At 36.4% G+C, this 21,092-nt stretch overlaps 1 protein-coding gene across 1 annotated transcript; it reads left to right on the top strand.

Annotated features, from left to right (window-relative positions):
* The first annotated feature begins 135 nt into the window (after positions 1–135).
* Positions 136–20,309, top strand: LOC127415026 (interleukin-1 receptor-associated kinase 1-like). The gene is made up of 14 exons (XM_051653489.1): positions 136–803; positions 2,640–2,807; positions 6,642–6,755; positions 6,875–6,957; positions 9,677–9,862; positions 12,406–12,470; positions 12,874–12,988; positions 13,578–13,690; positions 16,649–16,856; positions 17,489–17,557; positions 17,653–17,877; positions 17,982–18,426; positions 18,551–18,667; positions 19,297–20,309. The coding sequence occupies exons 1-14, from the start codon at positions 692–694 to the stop codon at positions 19,392–19,394; spliced, it is 2,118 nt and encodes a 705-aa protein (XP_051509449.1). The 5' UTR covers positions 136–691; the 3' UTR covers positions 19,395–20,309.
* The last annotated feature ends 783 nt before the right edge of the window (positions 20,310–21,092 follow it).

Genomic DNA, 21,092 nt, shown 5'->3' with positions numbered 1-21,092 from the left:
TTATTATTTTTTTTACAAATGTATTTAATATAAATGTCTTTCTCAGACAAAAAGTGTGTACATAGGCATTATTATAATAGGGTTTGTGTAACGGGTGTTCTTGTGATGTTGCATCACTTGAAATTTAAACAAAAAGTCATTACATGTAAAAACAGCACATTGAGTAGGCTATAAGAGCAGTGAAATTTACCCTGTTACTATATAATCGTGGAAAAAGGAAGTGGAAGATGTGAGTATGTTGCTTGACGTAACGGCGAAGGAATTTACGAACTCTACCATGGTGAAGGTTTCAGCTTATGAATATTAATTACGTAACGTGACGTTTGCCCAGCACGCCTTCCTTATTGACTGAAAGGCAGACGTTTGGAAAGTGGGCGTTTCAGTAAGCTGGCGTGTGTATGGCGTTGGCTCGTGAATATTAAATGAGATTACTCGCGACCTATTTAATATTCATGAGCAAAACCTTCGCCATAGTACGATTCGTAATTTCGCAAACTGTTATGGTGGTGGTGACTCAAAGCTAAAGAAACGAAAAAGATCACTGACACAAGTGACAGCCACATGCAGGAAAGTCCCTCTTTCAAGAGCCACTTAAAACAATAACAGGGCTGATTTAAAAACCAAAAGTACACTGCAAAGAAGGGGAAAAAAGGGAGAATAAAATAATTTAAAACACGCAAGTTCTTTGAAAATGTCTCGAGAGGAGTTTGACAGAGAGTTTCTGTACAATTTACCCGCATCTGTCATGAGTGACTTTACACGGCTTGTGGACTCGTTTTCACACTCGGACTGGATATTATTCGGTAAGATTATTATATTTATTCGTAGGTGTTATCATGTTTTATATCAATTTAATTCGTCTTAGCGCGAGGACGTGTTGATTAGCTCATCCGCTAACTCGCTTAGCCGTCTGAATGAATGTGAGGTTAAAAGTTCAGTTTGTGTGAAAATACTTTATTAAATGTTCATTTGTTACAGCGATGGTTTATTTACTTATTTTAGGAGTGAATACAGTTACTCAGTCTTTGTAATGGTAGTTGTTTGGTTATGGATCTGATTTGATTAACTCTTGTGCGTCAATTTAAAGAAGTTACTCAGAGGTCCTTCGAGGACAAAAGTGTCCGCGTCAAAACTGCCATAGTAATGTTATATATTAATATTATTTCCCACTTTCAATGAGTTAATTTTTTTAACCAACATCAGTTCTGATCATAACTACGAAATATTCATTCAGTTTCAGTATTTTAACCCTTTAAATGCCAGTTTGTGTATATAATGCCACTGTAGTTTTTTTATGGAAAAAACACAAAAAATGAATTATTTTCCATATACTAAATGCTAAGGGGAATTTTTTTTTGGGTGGGATTATCACAGTCTGTGATATGTCAATGATTAGCAACAACATTGATTTTGATGCATTATTTTTTTTGTGCCGTGTCAGATTAAAAAAAAAAAAACAATAATAAAAAAAAAATCACACTTGGGATATAATGCCACTGTTGTTTTTTTTTTACACACACACACACACACACACACATTTCTCAATACACATATACAAAACACACTCTGATATCCATACCAACACACCCACACAATTTTAGCTGCATCATATTTTCAGGCAGTAATGCAGTAATCTATAATACAGCAAACAGAAAATAGGAAAAAAGCATGTATTTGCTCCATAAGCTAAACATGAGAAAAATGGCGCCATCTGGTGGAAAATATAAAAAATGTACATTTGGAAGCCAGGGTTCCGGAATGAAAGCATAATATCATAGAATTCAGGATTTTATGCTTTAATGGCACTGGGATCAAATATTGCAGTTTTAATGTGTTTCAGTGGGGACTTTTTGTCCTGAAGGTCCTGAGTGTAACTATGTTGTGTACACAGTGTATTATAGATGTATTGTAGGAATTGAGGTTGAAATATCAACATTCCCCAGAAAACACACACCTTTGGCAAAATTTATGCCATTGGCATTAACACAGCCAAATTGATCGAAAAAACAAAAATGAAAAAGATAATAATGTCCCCAAGGTTGCACAAGGGATGTTTTAGGAATGTTGACCTGGCCCGATGACATGAGAGTAAATAATTACGTTTTAGATGATGAGATTTGGTCTTTTACATAGTTATGGTTAAATCACAGGTTTGTACCTTTCCTCAGTTAAGAGGACTGAGATTTATTTGAAAAGTTATTAGCTTTTTATTTGAAGTATGTCCGTGAATGCTGTCCATTTATTCAAAACACTGGAGAATGCCAGATAAAACTTTGATTTTTGTTGTTGATTTAAGTTTTGGCATGTTTGAGAAACTTATTTTAAGTCTTTTACAAAAATGTACTATGGTAACCATAATTTTCACCCAACATGCAAAATTGTTACTACAGTAACAACTCGTTGTTAGCCAATACTGTCGTTAAATAAATAAATAACTACATTGTAATTCAAAAATAAATAAAAGAGATTAAAAATGCCAGAAAGCTTCTGAAACTTTTAGAATGTTAATTGTAATTTTGCAAAAGTAAAAGGTAATTTATTATGATTTTATTGTAGTACATTTTTATTTTGGTGGACAATGTGAATACAGTGGTAAAGCTTAGTAAGGGGTGCTTAAACTGCTTTTATTTCTAATCCAGCTTCACGGATAATATCTGATCAGACTGAGCTGCGCCTTTTGGAGCAAAGCAGCAGACGTACAGATGAACTTATGCACAAATGGGGCTGTCGCAATGGGACAGTTGGAGAACTTCTGAAGATTCTTGAGGACCTGCAGTGGTTTAGACCCCGTGATATCATCCTTGAATGTATGTCAGTTTTTTTTTCATTGTAACTTCTTGTCTACATTTTCTTCACCACATCTACCTTAACCAGATAGCTTATCGTGTGGGTTTTGTGCCAGCCACAAAACCCACTTGATAACTTTAATTGAGGTCTTAACTCCGGTACTGTATAGACAAGTCTCTCCCATGGTTTCAAAACTGAATTGAGAAAACAAGCATGATCTTGTCAGGTCTCGCATATCTCTTGTCGTCAGGGCACAGCTACTACAAATGACATTCTCCACTGATATCTTTAAAGAAAAACAACTAATTTTACTAGATCTTGAAGTAAAAATGGACACCATTCACTTTAATACATATTCCTGGTCTTATTGTGTATGATTCACAAGTGCAAGTTAAAATATTTGTTTTTGTAATCTTTCAATTTAATACAATATCTTGCTCCGCCTCTGAAACAGAATGAAGTTGGTAATAATAAATGGTCAACAGATAAGTGTTTTTTAATGGCTCATACAGATAACTAGAGAATGGGATGGTTGATGTACTGCATACGTGTGATATAGGCTAATAAAGTTGAACCCTTTAAGCTCGATGGGCACACGAGAAAAAAACTATTGTCAAAATATTGAGAACTACAGTCTTGACCAACACATAATAGGTATCGTTTGAAAGCTTAGAAGCTGTACTTTACAATGCATGTAGACATTATGACCTAAACTAAACAAGTTGAAATTTGCATACAAATCAGAAGTGTTTTATGAATTTAATGAAATTTATGAAACATTCTGCACTTTACATATTATTGTAATCAGTAAAAACATCAAACATCCATGTGTCATATGTTGAAGGAAAGCTCTCAAAGAGTAGAATACAACCAGCTCATTTGTTTTGCTCACAGACAACTATATAACGAGTAATAGTTAAGTATATGTCTTTGACATTTATGTTGGTGTTGCTTATATGATGCATTTTTGCTTATAACTTCACAAAAAAAAAAAAAAAAGAACATAAAATATCACATACCAATATTTGGAGCCACTGATTATCTTTCAAATGAGCCCAAACACAAGGTAATCGGATGCATAGATCATTACATAATCCACATAAAGCACAATGTTACATATGGCAACCAGGAGATGTGGCCAAGTAAATGACACAGATTCAATCATGACTCAAATGGCACAGAATGAAACTCATTCTGTGAAATCTCATTACTAAAATCATGTCTCCTTGCTATACAAACCTTTAGTCATTGTTGTGTTTGCATGTGTAAGTAGTTATTATGTACAATTATCATGTTATATTTGTATTGAGAGGTTTTTGGACACTTGGAGACGTTTCTGGACACTATGATAAATTATTTTTGTAATGCTATAACTTAAGGGAGGGCGATATACTGGTAGACATAATAAACTGGTAGAAATTTGCCAACCGGTATATATTTTGGATTATCGTCTCTATCACGGTAACGTAAAATTGCCACACGAGAAATGTGTACAGCACTTAATACACACATTACACACTCTGTCGGATAAATGGAGGAAGGCAGAGGGACTGCTCATTCCTCAAATTAATTTGAATGAGAAGATGAGAGGAGATTATGAAGGAAAAAGTGCGTCCTCCGTGGTGTATATATCAGTAGTCAGGGCTTCACGTGAGACTGATAGAAATAATGAAACAGTTTTCAGCTGCACGTGTCATTAGATGAAAAGTTTGTCTAGAACGCTTCTGCGGCATGAAATTTCACTTGAGCCACCATCAAAGCAAATTCAGTGACATTCATCCCACGCTCCAAACATGCCTCCCATCCAAACACGCGCAGCTGTGTTTTGTGCACGTGTTGCGCGCGCAGTATGAAACACGCAAGTGCGTGCGAGTATTGAAGTCATCCCAGTCCCTTCATTTGTGCTCCTGTAACAGAAAAAGCGCAGATCGCACCGTTACTCATTCTGGTTTCTCTCAATGTCATGTGGGTTTTTGAAATACACATCAAATCCCCTTTCTAAAATTCTGTTCGAATGATGTTTGATATCAGGAAACAAACCAGCCATATTTTCCTTCACATATTTTATATTTTCTTTATAGAATTGACTAAAAACACAATTACTTTTTGCATTGCTTTGAGAAGATGTTAAGTTTCTTGAGGATATCAGTAATCATCATAATAATAATAACAACAGCAACAACAACAACAATAATAATAATAATAAAAGATAAAGAAGAAAATTGCTGCACATCATCAGACTGAAATGTGGCATTTATTTTATATTTTTTTACTTTGACTATGTTTGTCAAGTTCAAAATAAAGAGAAACTTATATAAGATGAAGTTTTCATTTATAAAGTATTTAATTCACTGACTGGATTACTCAGAATTACACATTGCGACATAGCTTAATATATAAAACAATTTATAGATTTTTCAGAAAAATGTAACTTTTTTGTGATATATATCTTTATCGTGATATGGGAATTTGGTCATATTGCCCACCCCTACTATAACTTTTGATTGCTTTGTCGTATCAGCACAATTTTACAGTTGAAGTGATCGGGAACTAAATAAAAGCAGTTTTTCGGAGCCACCTCATTTACACCCAGAGATATATATAATGTCAAATTAGAAAAGTAAGAATTTTTGACTTCATTGAAAGGTATGCAAAAAATGTTCCCCTTCCCAAAAAGATATCACTGAAATACGTATAGTAAGATATCTCACCTGTCTCTGTGACGGCACTAGACTCTGTCAACAGCAAATAAAAATGTGTTCGTGGACAATGACGCTTTCGACCTGTCAATCATTTTGCACATTCTCATAGTATTGTAGTTGCAGTGAATTATTGTGGCTTACTGCCATTTTTAAGTCTGTTGAGAGCACTATTTTGCTGCTGTTGTTTTTAACAACCGTTTATGCATGATGTCGGTCTCATTAAAGCTAATTTGCTATCTTTGGAGTGCAGGGTTTTGGAAAGAGGGGGCGTGGCTAATTCAACGGCTCAGTCTCGTGGAAGACGACGGCCTCAAACGGCCATTTTTAATGTAACTGGTGAGAACGGACTTAAAGGAATAGTTCACCCAAAAACGAAAATTCTGTCATCATTACTCGCCCTCATGTTGTTACAAACCTTAATGACTTTGTTTCTTCCATGGAACTACCCATTTTCGAGGATGTATGCGTTATCTACATTGGCACACCCCTTATGGTCTCCACGTTTTTGGCTCCCCTATGCGTTGCATACATTGCATATATGATTTTTGCACCTCTGGGCTTGAGGGTGATTAATGATAACAGAAATGTATTTGGTGAACTGCCCATCTGTTAAAGTAGTTCATTTGTTGAAGGTATCTGCCAAGAACAAAAATATAAATGTAATTCAGCACGTGACTGCATCATGTCTTGCTGGGAAAGTGACTAAAGAGAAGGGTCATAATAGGGCTACATACTTTAAAATTTTTTCCATCTGAATAAAACGAGGTAAGAATTGAGAAAATTTCTGATGTTTTAGTATAATATTGTGTCCCCCCAAGTACGTACTGTAAATCCCCCCCCATATGAACCAAACCGATTTTCAGAAATGAATTTCAGGCCCTGTGTATGCATATGCACTAAATTAAATTAATTTTAAATTACTTGAAATTCAAATGTGTTGAAAAACAAATTGTGTATTATCCATTTTTTGGGTTGTTGGTACATTTTAGAACTAATACTAGGGATAACTAACGCTTTCATACTAAGTATTGTTTAAGAGAAGTGTAATACACATATAGAGATTGTATGTTCCATCTGATTTTGTTTTGTGCAGACACTATTGGTAAAGAACTTAATAAATCTGCTAATATACTTTTGTGTGCATTTCAACAGGGATATGTATTCAGCAGACTCGCTTGGTGCAACAGTCCTCTTCAACAGTACAACAATCTACTGTATTTCAACCAAGTACTGACATCTATGTCGAAAAGCTTCTCCCTGTGCCTGGTAACATGTTTTAAACAGTGTTTGTACCTGTCAAACTGGCTTCACCACTTCCAGTCAGACTGTCATATCTTTTAGACCTTTAAATCTTTTAAAATACAAATTTTTTTTTTTTTTTTAAGAAATCAGACCACTACCCAAGCCTGGCCCTCCACCCCCTGATATGGATTCCATATATTCAAGAGTCCTTAATACGGAAGAGGAGGTGATTTATTTCATTTTTAAAAGACGGAACTTTTAATAAACATTTTTACATCTGTCAATACACAGTAGGGATGTAACGGTTCAAATGTCTCACGGTTCGGTTTGTATCACAGTTTTAGGGTCATGGTTTCGGTATGGTTCGGTATTTGTTATGTTCAGGGGAAAAAAGAATAATATTCCGATCCAGGCTCTTCGCTGGCCATGGCAGAACACTGATTGTGCCCAAAGGCGACGTTGTTGCCGGTGATGTCTGGTGAGGACCTGCCTTACAACAGGCCTACAAGCCCTCAGTCCAGCCTCTCTCAGCCTGTTGCGGACAGTCTGAGCACTGATGGAGGGATTGTGCATTCCTGATGTAACTCGGGCAGTTGTTGTTGCCATCCTGTACCTGTCCTGCAGGTGTGATATTCGGATGTACCGATCCTGTGCAGGTGTTGTTACACGTGGTCTGCCGCTGCAAGGATGATCAGCTGTCCTTCCTGTCTCCCTGTAGCGCTGTCTTAGGCGTCTCACAGTACGGACATTGCAATTTATTGCCTCCATGCAGCATGCCTAAGGCACGTTCACGCAGATGAGCAGGAACCCTGGGCATCTTTCTGTTGGTGTTTTTCAGAGTCAGTAGAAAGGTCTCTTTAGTGTCCTAAGTTTTTATAATTGTGACCTTAATTGCCTACCGTCTGTAAGCTGTTAGTGTCTTAACGACCGTTCCACAGGTGCATGTTCATTAATTGTTTATGGTTCATTGAACAAGCATGGAAAACATTGTTTAAACCCTTTACAATAAAGATCTGTAAAGTTATTTGGATTTTTACAAAATTATCTTTAAAATACAGTGTCCTGAAAAAGAGGCATTTCTTTTTTTGCTGAGTTTATATGGAAACTACAGTATTACTGTTATAAAACAATGGTTAATTCTATCAAAACTATGATTTCTGCTAAGAAAACCATGGTGACAACAGTCCTTGCTATTACAGTCATGGTTACTACAATATTACTATAGTAAAACCATGGTTAATTTTTGTTGGGGTCCTTATCTAAAACAAACCTCTCTAATTAATAACTCAAAATTTTAACTTAATACATGCATTATTACGTGACAGGCATCAACATAAAGTGCATTTCAAACTCAACTCAACGTATATTCAACATTCAGAATCTGTGCATCACTATAGAAGAAATAAACTTGCTATTAAAGTGAATATGAGAATGGATGTCATAATGCGACTCGAGTATTTTAATCATACGCAGAAATCCCACATCTTCATCAACGGAGTAAGGGCAACATAACTTAGGCTATGAACACCCCAAGTGCTTTAGTTCTTGTTTCATTTCTGTCCGAACTAGCACCGAGTGCCTGCTTAATGACGGAAGGGAGTGTGTCTGTTAGCCCTTTTCCACCGAAATTGTGATGGTTCTCGTGCCGAGCCTGTGCTCCGCTGGTTCATGGCCGGGGCAATCTGGAGCCTATTGTAAACCGGCCTAGCTTTTCCACTGACCTGAGAGCCGAATGGTGACGTAACGGGTTACTGTCTATGTGGTAGTTTCACGTGACTACCTCAAACTGAAGGTGGCGTGCATCATTTCGTGCTGTATCTTCATTCTCATAGAGTATTTTTTCCTTTGCGATCGCAAAGGTTATCTGGGTCTCTAGGTTATCACGGATTTTCGTAAATACCATATCGCAAGTAGAGCACTTGTTTCGTCGTGTTACCTGAACGCTTTTGATGTCTGATAATGTTTTTTTAATTTTTTTATTTTTGTTATAGTGCGAAGTAGTACTCCTTGCTGCAGGCGGTAGCTACTGTTGTTGTTTGGGAAAACTTTGCCATGGTGGCGAAACCTTATCCCGCCCATAGTCCCCTGACGGCAAGCTTTTGGGTCCGGCGCGGAACCAGATTTTCGGCCCCGGAATGGCCTTTTCTATGGTTGAAATGTGTGGAACAGTTCAAGAATTCGCACCAGCCCAGGAACCCGAACCATGTGGGTGGAAAAGGGCTAAGTGTGCAGTTTCGGACTAACCTGCAGCTTTGTACGCACCGCGCGCTATATATCTTCGGGTGATGTCAGCGTAAATAGCTAATGAAATATCGATGTATTACCAGTATACGGCACTTATGTCGAGCAATGTCTGCAAACAGTGCCTTTTTTGTAAACGTTTTTTCGCCATCGCTGTTGCAATTGACTGCATAAAGTTAAAATTTCCCAGACAGGAGACTTAAATGATGCAGGGGCTTCTCTCTTGCAGCTTGTTTTCTCTGCTTGCCATTTTGCCAACTAACGCGTGCAGAACTGTGATGTCATCAACTGATTTAACATACTAACAGTTAATAAGACAGCTTCTCTCTGTAAAATAAAAGTTGACCCGCATGAAACACAGGCAGAGCGTATCCATCTACAGAGCCATACAGGTGCATTAGCGAGGTTACAACTGCGCATGTCTATTTGGCGCTTTATTCGCCAAACTGTATGATCCAGATGCGTTATTAAACTAGAGATGAACCGCGGAGCAAATGCTTACCGAACTGTGGTTGGTGAACCGTATGGTTCGGTTTTTTACCGAGAACCGTTACACCCCTAATACACAGCCATTTCTAATTGTATGAGCATTTACAGTGTTTTTGTTGTGCTAGAGGCATTAGTCAGCAATTTATTGCTTGTGTCATCATGTTTCTCTTTCTTTCAGTTTCTTTATCCACTGACACATTCATGTTCGTTTATAGTGCCCATGCGAGAACCGTAAGGACCCCCTGCCTCTTTCCTTTAATGCGATGAACTGGCCGTTTGAGGAAATACAGAGAGGTACATGCAACTTTTCCAACTGCAAGCAGATTGGAGAGGGAGGTTTTGGACATGTGTACAGAGCTACAATGAGAAACACTGAATTTGCCGTGAAGAAGCTGAAAGAGGTACTTTAAAACAAACATTAATATATAATCATAAAGATATTTACTTTATCTGTTTTCTCAAAGAACTTGCAAGAAATTGGTTAGTCATAATTTCTTTTAATAATTTAAATATGTACATGTTAAATGTTCAGTTTTTTGACGATAAGAGTTATTTAGAAACATTTTTACAGGCATAAATCTTTGATACAGGTATATGTTTCCATGCGGACAATCTTCTGGTGTTTTTTCAGTTTACTTTTTTAATAATAAATAAATTAATAAATGGAAAGATTCAGTTCATATTAAGCTTTATTGATAAGATAAACTTGTGTACACTGCCATAGCATAATAAGACACTATATACACAGATATAAAACAAACTGAATGCTGAAGTTTAAAATCTTAAAACAACGTTTTCTCTGGCTGCCCTTCAGTCTTTATAGTGCACATGCTGGGTCTCTCTCGTGTGGTTTCGCTTTTGACACCTGTTCAGATGACAGTGAGTGAGTGTTTTAGGGCGATGCAAAGAGATACGGCAGCTTCCCCGTATCTCTCCCACACCTGGCTCACCACTTATGGGTGAAGTCTCTATTCTCCATACAGTAAATTCGCTCCTGTGTTTATTTTGCCTGGGACACGCGTCACACAAAATGAATAAGCTTGCACCGCTCCACACAATCAGTTTTTGTGCTAGGATGTGCAGTTGAATCGAGCATGTACCTCCTGGAAATGTATATATATATATGCCAATTTAAGCCACAGGAAGTGGGGAAAAACATTTGTGATGTTTCAGGAAGTAAAAAAATAAAAATGAATACTGCATTAATTGCGTATTTGTTTTTTGAAGTGTTAAAACAGTCAACTATTAATCACAGAAATTAACGTATTATATTTCCCAGCCCTAGTTATTTTTAATCAATGAAAAGTCTCATCAAGTAAAGTTTTGTGGCGAATTCACCAAATAGTCGCTCCACTTAAACCACTTGTAGTCAGACATAAAGGAATATTCCAGGTTCAATACAAGTGAAGCTCAATCGACAGCATTTTTGGCATACGGTTGATTACCACAAAAATTAGTTTTGAATCGTCGCTCGTTTTCTTTAAAAATATGCAAAAATCAAGGTTAGAGTGAGACACATATAAGGGAAGTGAATGAGGCCAATTTTTAGAGGGTTTAAAGGCAGAAATGTTAGCTTATAATTTTATAAAAGCACTTTAATGTATTTATTTGAGCTGTAAAGTTGTTTAAATTGTCAATTTTACAGTCATTTTAGGGTTTGTTGACATTTACAAAAGTTTTAAAATTCAATTGGCTGCATATGTGGCACAATGTTGATAACCACAGAAAATAATTTGGACTCGTGCCTTATTTATAAGAAAAAAAAGGGGGAACTGGGTTCCCCAGCTGAGTCTAGTTTCTCCCTAGGTTTTTTTTCTCCACAAACTTGCATCTTATGGAGTCTGTCTCTCGAACAAATTTACATCATATGAAGTTTTTCGTTCCTTGACAAAGTCACCTTTGACTTGCTCACTGGGGGCCTAAGACTACAAATTTTAAGCCATAACTTTTAATGACTTTTTTTAGTAATATTGCTCAATGGAGACTTTAAGACATAACAACATGATTTTCCGTGTATTGTGAACATTGCGCTACAAATAAAAATGACTTGACGCTGGATAACCATGTAATACCTGTAAGCAATTTTATCCAACTAAAATCATGTTAACACGAATAATGTTTACGCCTTGTAGCTAAACTGTCGGAAAAGTGTGTATTTTAATGTTTATGGACTGGACCCATTCATCTTCCATTTTAAGTGCCTTATCGTAACCAAGATTTTAGCTTTTTCGAAATCATTTTTGGGGTAATCAACATTGTTACAAATGCAGTCTATTGAATTTAAACATAAGTGTAGTTGTGGATTTTTTTCTTTTACTGTTGGAGCAATCGTGTAAGTAAAAAACTGTGGTCTCCCATTCACCGCTATACAAGTTTACCCTGCTATCGTTTACTTCCGCATTCCAAACCTGGATATGTGAAAAGGGTTCATTGAACTGAAATAAATTCCTTTATCCTGGTGTTAGATGCACTGGTATAGTGTTGTGCCATTGTGCCATTGTCATTCATTTTATGTACTTTTTCAACTGATTGACAGCAGCAGTAAATCTTCAAATGATGGAGAAGAATGTTAAAACCGGCTGCATTTCCAGGCACAATATAGTCAAGTGCTATTTCAGCATTTTAAAGAGCCTATTCGGGTGCCTGGATCATAATGGTGAAGTCCCAATAACACATACCAAATCGCATTAGTCCGCTGCATCTTTCACAACCTAGCATTCAGAACTGACCCGCAAGCTACAGAAATGTGCTGTGCAAATTGCGATCAGCCCTAATTCTGGCCGAATTTGCACCATTACCTGATTTGGCAAAATTTCTCTGGTGAATTGCAGACAGCACATGCAAGTAAATAATCCTACCTGCAGGTGCAATTCTTAGTGAATTTCCTCTGTTTCTAAAACAAATAGATTTCAATTGCTGTCTATCTCTGTTTCCTTTTGATCAGGACTCCCATTTGGCCTGGAATGTCTTGAAGGAAAGTTTCAGCACAGAAGTGGAGAAACTCTCACAGTAAGAAACTTTCTTCATCCAGCTTCTCATTTTGTGGCTTTTGCTTCTTTCTCTTGCACCTTGTGCTTTAAATCTGCATTTCCTGTATTTCTTAATCGACTTCTTTTAGTCTGGCTGTGATTCATTTATGTTTGTTCTACAGAGGCACAAAAGGGACTTGCCCACTTGAAATTTTGATTGCTCTTTATACATCATGACCCAAAAAAAACTGAAAGTCTCCAGCCCACCCTACAAAACTTTTTTGTGGTTAGTTGTCATCCTTTTGTCTCCTAATTAGGTCATATTCTCTGACACTTCAGCCAACGGTTTCAAGCCTTACTTCTTTACCTTCTCTGTTATATTCTCGTTAAATGTAGTTTAATCTAAAGTACCAAGGTTTCTTTTGCACTTTTTTACCCCATAGATACAGACATCCCAACATAATGGACCTTGTTGGCTACAGTATAGAAGGACAAACTTATTGTATCATATATGTTTACATGCCAAATGGCTCTTTAGAAGACCGGCTTCACTGTGAGGTAAGTTACCACTCTTGGAAAACAATATGACCTTTTTAAGAATTAGTTCACAAAAATAAATAAATGGTGTCATCGTTTACTTGCATGGTTTTAAACTCAATTGATTTTCTTTCATCTGTGGAACACAAAATAATTTCCTGGGTGTTCTTTTTGCATACAGTGAAAGTGATTGAGCACAGGGCCTATCGAGCTCCAAAATTTACAAAAAGCACCATAAAATATAACTTATGTGGTATATTCCAAGTTTTCTGAATCTATACAAAACGCTGAAAATCGCCCCATTTGCAATAGCTTTCTAATCTCATTTGCATTCCCATACATTCGAAATGTGGTGTAAACACTTTTTTCGCCTGGTTTAACGTCAATGTGACAGCCCATGACATTTGAAAACGCAGACAACTATGGCACTTTTTATGGTGCTTTTTTTTGTCATTTATCAAAAAAGTTTCAATTTCTTTTATCTTTCAGTCAGGACAGTCAAACAGGTTTGACGTGAGAGTGAGTTACTTATGACAAAATGTTCATTTTTGGGTGAACTATTCATTTCATGCACTGGGCCTCTGTAATTCACAATGCTTGTGTCTTTCAGGACAGCAATGCCCTCTCTTGGCCACAGCGTGTAAATATCTTACTGGGCACTGCCAGAGCTATCCAGTACCTGCATTCTTGTTCACCTGCACTTATTCATGGAGATATCAAGAGGTGAGTTTACGTTGAACATGCCAACATTATTCATGTAAATTTGGTCTCTTTAAGTTTACCTTTATGCTCTCTGAATCACAAGTTTTCTGTGTGTGGCAGCAACTTACAACTTAGAACAGTTGAACCAAACTAATCACAACATTTTATTTGCAGAAGTATTTGGTTATATACTAACAAAAAGCTTGAATCTACACTGCTGTTACATGAAATGTAGGAAACATGTTACCTACATGTACAGCTGATTACAGCCATTACATCTGTAAAACTAGCAGTCACTGCAAAGTGCCTTTTGATTGTGATGGGATTAATTAAAGTTGCACTCAGTAATTTTTTTCCTCGTTTGAATAGTTTTACTTATAAAAAAATTAATTTTGAAACGTGTAAAAGCATGAGCACTCACATGTGATGAAGTCATATCAGCAACCTTATAAAAGTGGTTTCAGTCTACATACAGAAGGTTCCCTTCACAGTAGCATCGGTCACTAAAAACATTTGCGCTTAAATCCACGTCCCTAGGTGTCAGTGTAAGTCTAAGATGACACATTAAAGAAATTACTTAGTGCACCTTTCAAAGGAATAGTTAACTCAAAAATGAAAATTCTCTCATCATTTACTCACCCTCATTTCATCCCAGATGTGTATGACTTTCGTTCTACTGCTGAACACAAATGAAAATTTTTAGAAGAATATCTCAGCTCTGTGGGTCCATACAATGCAAATGAATGGGGTCCAAAATTTTGAAGCTCTAAAAAGCACATAAAGGTTGTGTAGAAGTAACCCGCATTAGTGGTTAAATCTATGGCTTCTGAAGTGAACGAACCAGTTTTGGGTGAGAACAGACCAAAATATAACTTATTTTTCACTGTATATTTTGCCGATCATGATTTCAAGCTCAATTACACTTCCTAGCGCATTAGATCGATCAGAACCGATCAGATCGCTTCAGAAGACATAGATTTAACCACTAGAGTCATGTGGGTTACTTCTTTGCTACCTTTCATTTTTGGGTGAACTATCCCTTTAAGTGAAAAATCAATTTTTTTAAGCTTTCGGTGTAATTTACTAATTTGCCACTGGCATCACTTAAACACCAGCACCAGAAAGAGTGAGCGAGTATTCATGGTTGAAAGTCTGCAGCTGTTACAATTTGTCAAGCTAGATTAATTCTTGAGTAAAGGCCTTTACCACACACTTCGCGTTCACAGAGCGGAAGCTTCTCTTAGTAGCTTTGAGACTTCCGAGACTTTGTTGTACCAAAAAACACAAAACTCAATATTTGTGTTATTTGCCTAATTTGCTCGATGCAACTTCGATGCATTGCATAATTTAACGTTTTGTTAACAAATTCAGTAGGCTTGCGCGTCATGAATGTGAGACCAAACCTTGCGTTTCTTGAATTCGAACAGATGGAGGGCTATATCTGGGGCTTATAAAATGAAAATGCAAAGACAGAAACTAATAATAAAAGTGATATTGTTCATATGTTTCAAAAATAAGTGAAAAGACCAATAATATTGCATATTTTGTCCCACTGAAATGCTCATTCTACACTACAGCATTGATTTTGAGTTGGATACAGATTTACTCATATCAACAACAGTAAGGTTAACTATAACATCTATAAAAAGTAAACCAATTATTTTTTCTTACACTCAAACAAAAATATGTTAGCCTATTTTTTAGGATTTACACATTTCTATTTCATCTTAAAAAAAATGGTGTGTTTTGATTTGCCCTTTTGACATTTTTTATTTATTCATTAATTATTAACAACAGAAAATGGCCAGAATGGTTCGAACTGACAAAGTCTACAGTAACTCAGATAACCGCTCTGTACAATTGGGGTGAGAAGAATATCATCTCAGAATGTTATTCTGAGATGCGGGTTGGCGCTGTTTTGGCGGCACGAGGGGGACCTACACAATATTAGGCAGGTGGTTTTAATATTGTGGCTGATCGGTGTGTACTGTGGAGGAGATTCATGTGTGGCTGAAAGGTGCTGTAAGCGATTTCAGCCGTTCTGCTTCCACGAGACTGAGCCGTTGGATTAGACACGCCCCGTCTTTACAAAACCCTGAACACCAAAGATACCAGAATTAGCCTTATTGAGAGCAGAAATGGTTGTTAAAAACAACAACTGCAAAATAGTGCCCTCAACTGACAGCTGTTATGAACAACATGGGATAAAAATGCATTATGCCTCAATAATACGCTGCAACTATAATACTATGAAAACGCACAAAAGTATTGACTGGCAGAAAGCGTAATTTTCCGCAGACACATTTTTATTTGCTGTTTACAGCGTCTACAGCTGTCACTGAGAGCGGTAAGATATCTCAGGACTCTTATTTCATCAATATCTTTCAGGGAGTAGGAACAATTTTTGCATACCTTTCCATGAAAAAAATCGCTTATAGCACCTTTAATTTTTTATTTGGATTTAAAAAAACTATGCCAGACAGATAAAATAGTATTTTTTAGGAATTTCTTTATTTATGATATATTTGGTTTATTGCAGTGTGCAATAAAAAAATAGATTCAAATGTGACATGCTTACCTGTACTTTTGTCTGTTATAAAAAAAATTAAAAAAAGAATTGTCCTCTGTCAAAAGGACCTTTTATTATTAGATCAGTGATTTTTTTAATCACTTTTCCATAAAAATGTGTATATCGTTTTAATATTTTTTTATAAAAAAACTTTATAATAGGGCTGGGTGATGCAAGCATAATATATATATATATATATATATATATATATATATATATATATATATATATATATATATATATATATATTTTGCTTGCATCACCCAGCCCTATTATAAAGTTTTTTTAAATGGTGCACGCTTTTCAAAGGTAACAGATTATACTCTCTTAGGACTGTATTTTCAAACCTTTGTTAGAAACTCAGATTATTAACTATTAGGCTACCACCAGTCATGTTTCTTCCTTTGCAGTTCTAACATCCTTTTAGGGGATCACCTGGAGCCCAAACTGGGGGACTTTGGATTGGCACGTTTATGTCAGAACCCCAACAGAACTCCAGGCAAGACGTCCAGTGTAGCTCACACTTCAACGGTACGAGGAACACTCGCATACCTCCCAGAAGAGTACTTGAAGGATGGACAGCTGGGCATGGAGATTGATGTTTATAGCTTTGGAGTGGTAAGAGAAATCTGAAATGTATACATTAATGGGATTTAACGTTAAAAATTAAAAATGGAGTAACAGAGTAGCCTAAAATATGGTGCAAATCACTGTTTGAGGTCTTCTAATTTATACTGTGCTGTAAACCATAAAAGCTTTGTAGAAGCCTCTTTTTGCCATTATGCCCCAAAGATCTGGAGCTTTTTTTACCGATTGAAATTAGACAGGCTCCAAGGATTGACATTTTTAAAAACATCTAAAGCCATATTTGTTTAAATTAGCAATTGAAGAATACATGTCTGCATGCATATACATTTTTTTCATATGTATTTATTTAGCATTTGTTCTACTTTCCATTTCCTTTTTTATTAATTAACACTTGTATTTTTTTTTTTATTTTTGTTGTTGTTTTTTTTTTTATTGCAATCACTTTCTTAATGTTTTTATTTTCTGGTATGTGCAACACCTTGAGCTGCATTTGATTGTATGAAAGGTGCTATACAAATACAATGTATTATTATGCATTATAAACCTTCAAGCTACAAGATGCATAAATAGTGTGATGGTTATATTTTCTTTTATGTTATATTTTTGATAAACTCTTTTAATTGTTCATGTTTGTAAACAGATTCTTTGTTCCTGTACTACAGGTTTTGTTAGAGATACTTACTGGCCGAAGGGCTCTTGAGGACGATGTCCAATCCAAAACTATTTACTTGGTGAGGAGATCTGGAATCATGTCAAATCACATAGTCTCACATTATAAAGTGTAAGTGCTAATGGCTGGTGATTGTAAACCTCTTATTTCTCACAGAAAGATCTGGTAACAGTGGTGGAGGATGATGGAAGAAGTTTCAGCAGAGGGAAGCACTCGCGGGAGATGTCCTCTTCTCAAGCAGCAGAGAACATCTGCAGGAAACATCTGGATCCTCGACTGATGACTAAAGACACATCTGCCCTTTACGGTTCAATGAAAATCACTCAACATGCATGTCAATGTTTAGACCGACGTAGAAAAAAGAGACCTCGAATGACTGAAGTAGGAGAATCTAAAGTTATTGGCGTATTATATTATAATATTATAAATGGGCCAAAGTGTTCATTTAAATTGCTTTACATCATTGATTTTTTTGCGTGTCACAGGTGTTCAAAGAACTTCAAGAGGTGCATTCAGTGTTGAAGACCTCTTGCAGATCAACTATGGTCAGAATGTCTCCTGTATCATTTCATCCATCCACCCTTGAGCCACTGCGCTCCAACAGTTGCACCCTGGACTCTCTTGCCAATCAATTTTCTAAACTCCGCCCTCAAGAGAACACTTACCCCTGCATTCACAAGCCTGTCTTTCCTACTTTGACCTCTGTAGTGACCCAGACTGACCTTTCAGAGTCAGAGTGGAATGCTGAATCATGGGGTTCACAGTCCTGTGGAATGCCATGTGAATCGGATGAGAGTGAAGGCTTCTCTCAGTACTTAACAAGTCATGGTAGCAGATCTCAGCCGTCATCTTGTAGGGCCTGTGAAAATCCGGGCACTAAATCAACTGGTTCTTTAGTTGATGACCCCTCACAGTCCAATCCGAATAAAGGTAATGAGATTCCTAGCAAACAAATTCTGATTGATTAGGAAAATCAGAAATCTATAAAGGGTATTACAACCCTGTATGCTTCCTTCTGTTGTCCCTCTCTCATTCTCTGTCTGGTTATTTACAGAGTTCTCTGATCAGGAAGTTGTTATTAGTCCTGTGAGACAGCGACTTGTCCAGAAGATGGAGCTTTATGAAGAGGGCAGAATTCTGACTTCTGATCTGCTATCTTCAGGTGACTCATGTAAGTGTCCGAATCAACTCTAGTTAAGAATCTAAATAAAACAAATGCAATTGAATTGATATAAACGCAGAGTTGAGAAGGTGGCAGATGATAGAGGTCGACCGGTTGTTTGAATTTTGCCGATACCGATAACAAAGGTCGTGGAAAAGGCTGATAACTGAGTAATCGGCTGATAGTTTTTAAAATCATTTATAGCATGTTAACAAATTTTCTTAGTCTTTCCATACTATAACAGGCACAGACATAGAGGCTACAAGAGTACAAAATTAATAAAATCCCAAATGGGGTTTATGGTGCAACCAAAATCCCTATATATATATATATATATATATATATATATATATATATATAATTTCAACAGATATGTTTTTTTTTTGTTTTTTTTTATCATTCACAAAATATGAAGTTGGAGACATGATGAAAAAAACTATCGCTGTTGATTTTTTGCCAAATTGTAAAGTTCCTAAAAACTACTATCGGCACCGATTAATCTGTAAAACCGATATATCGGTCGACATCTAGCAGATGATAATACCAAAATGTATTAACATAATTGCTGTTTTACTTGTGGAAGTTATTTCTTTTTTTCTTTTTAATTAATACACTTGTCATTTTTCATTGTTTTGTAGATAGAGGGATAAACACTCAAACAAGGGAGCCAGAAGAGAGTGATGAGTTTGCAAGTGAGACCTCTGAAACTCATGTACAGTCACCTACTGCGGTATAAGACCAGAACTTTGGAAGAAAGCACACACAAATGTATTTTTACTAAATATTTACAAATTCTTGGAATTTCTTTGTGGTACACTTGTTTACGGCAATGGTAGAGAAAAAGACTTTGATAAATACCTCAGATCTGCCAATGCTGCAGAATTATGCTACTTTTTATTTTTTAATAGAAACTGGTAAAAGTGGTATGGTAATAGCAAGCAAGTGCAAGCTGTGTAACTGTAAATTTTTACTGACAGGTCAGAGACAGAGGTAGTGAATCATTTATTATTATACGCCTGTTATTTTGGCGATCTGATGTCTGGCGGTTTTTTGGACTTTGTTCTCAAGAGACTTGGTGAAAATGTCATGTTTATGGATTATGGCAAAAACACCTACATGTATGAGACTACTATTTAACATTAATAACTAACCGGTGGTACACTTTAGAGGTTGACCGATATAGGATTTTGCCGATAACGATAGCTGAGTTGATGTAAAAGGCAGATAACCGATTAATCAGTCGATAGTTTTTTTTAAATCAGTTTATAGAATGTTAATGAAAACTTCTTAGTCTTTCATTACTATGACAGGCACAGACACAGAGGCTACACATTTTTTTATTTCAACTAAATTTATTGTTCAACTAAAATTCCAATAATAACCAGAAAACAATGACGATTTGGTGCATGGGACGTGGGACTTTTAACTATAATCAAGCCTAAACACATCAGGGACTCTTATTTTGAAATGATACATTTTTTTTTTTTTTTAGCCCATATATTCACCAGATGAAGGATTTTGTGTGTGTGTGTGTGTGTGTGTGTGTGTGTGTGTGTGTGTGTGTGTGTGTGTGTGTGTGTGTGTGTGTGTGTGTGTGTATATATATATATATATATATATATATATATATATATATATATATATATACACACACACACACAGTTGAAGTCAGAAGTTTAAAAACACTTAGGTTGATGTAATTAAAACTAATTTATTTTAACCACTCCACAAATTTCATGTTAGCAAACTATAGTTTTGGCAGTAGTTTAGGACATATACTTTGTGCATGACACGAGTAATTTTTCCAACAATTTACAGAGATTGTTTCACTTTTAATTGACTATATCACAATTCCATTGGGTCAGAAGTTACACTAAGTTAACTGTGCCTTTATGCAGCTTGGAAAATTCCTGAAAATGATGTCAAGCCTTTAGACAATTAGCCAATTAGCTTCAATTAGCTGCCTACCTTCAAACTCAGTGCCTCTTTGCTTGACATCATGGGAAAATCAAAAGAAATCAACAAAGACCTCAGAAAAAAAATTGTGGACCTCAACAAGTCTGGTTCATCCTTGGGAGCAATTTCCAAATGCCGGAAGGTACCATGTTTATCTGTACAAACAGTAGTACACGAGTATAAACACCATGGGAACATGCAGCCATCATACCGCTCAGGAAGGAGACGCATTCTGTCTCCTAGAGATGAATGTAGTTTGGTGTGAAAAGTGCAAGTTAATCCCAGAGCAACAGCAAAGGACCTTGTGAAGATGCTGGAGGAAACAGGTAGACAAGTATCTATATCCACAGTAAAACGAGTCCTATATCAACATAACCTGAAAGGCTGCTCAGCAAGGAAGAAGCCACTGCTCCAAAACCGCCATAAAAAAGACAGACTACAGTTTGCAAATGCGCATGGGGACAAAGATCTTACTTTT

This window comes from Myxocyprinus asiaticus, chromosome 24 (genome assembly GCF_019703515.2).
Source record: "Myxocyprinus asiaticus isolate MX2 ecotype Aquarium Trade chromosome 24, UBuf_Myxa_2, whole genome shotgun sequence".
NCBI lineage: Eukaryota > Metazoa > Chordata > Actinopteri > Cypriniformes > Catostomidae > Myxocyprinus > Myxocyprinus asiaticus.
The sequence above is the reverse complement of the archived record's forward strand: the minus strand, read 5'-3'. Positions and strand labels throughout refer to the sequence as shown.

Coding starts and splice junctions, on each gene's coding strand:
- LOC127415026 (XM_051653489.1), top strand. CDS start 692: ATGTCTCGAGAGGAGTTTGACAGAGAGTTTCTGTACAATTTACCCGCA. Junction 17,878..17,981: donor AGAGACCTCGAATGACTGAA/GTAGGAGAATCT, acceptor TGCGTGTCACAG/GTGTTCAAAGAACTTCAAGA. Junction 18,427..18,550: donor ACAGTCCAATCCGAATAAAG/GTAATGAGATTC, acceptor GGTTATTTACAG/AGTTCTCTGATCAGGAAGTT.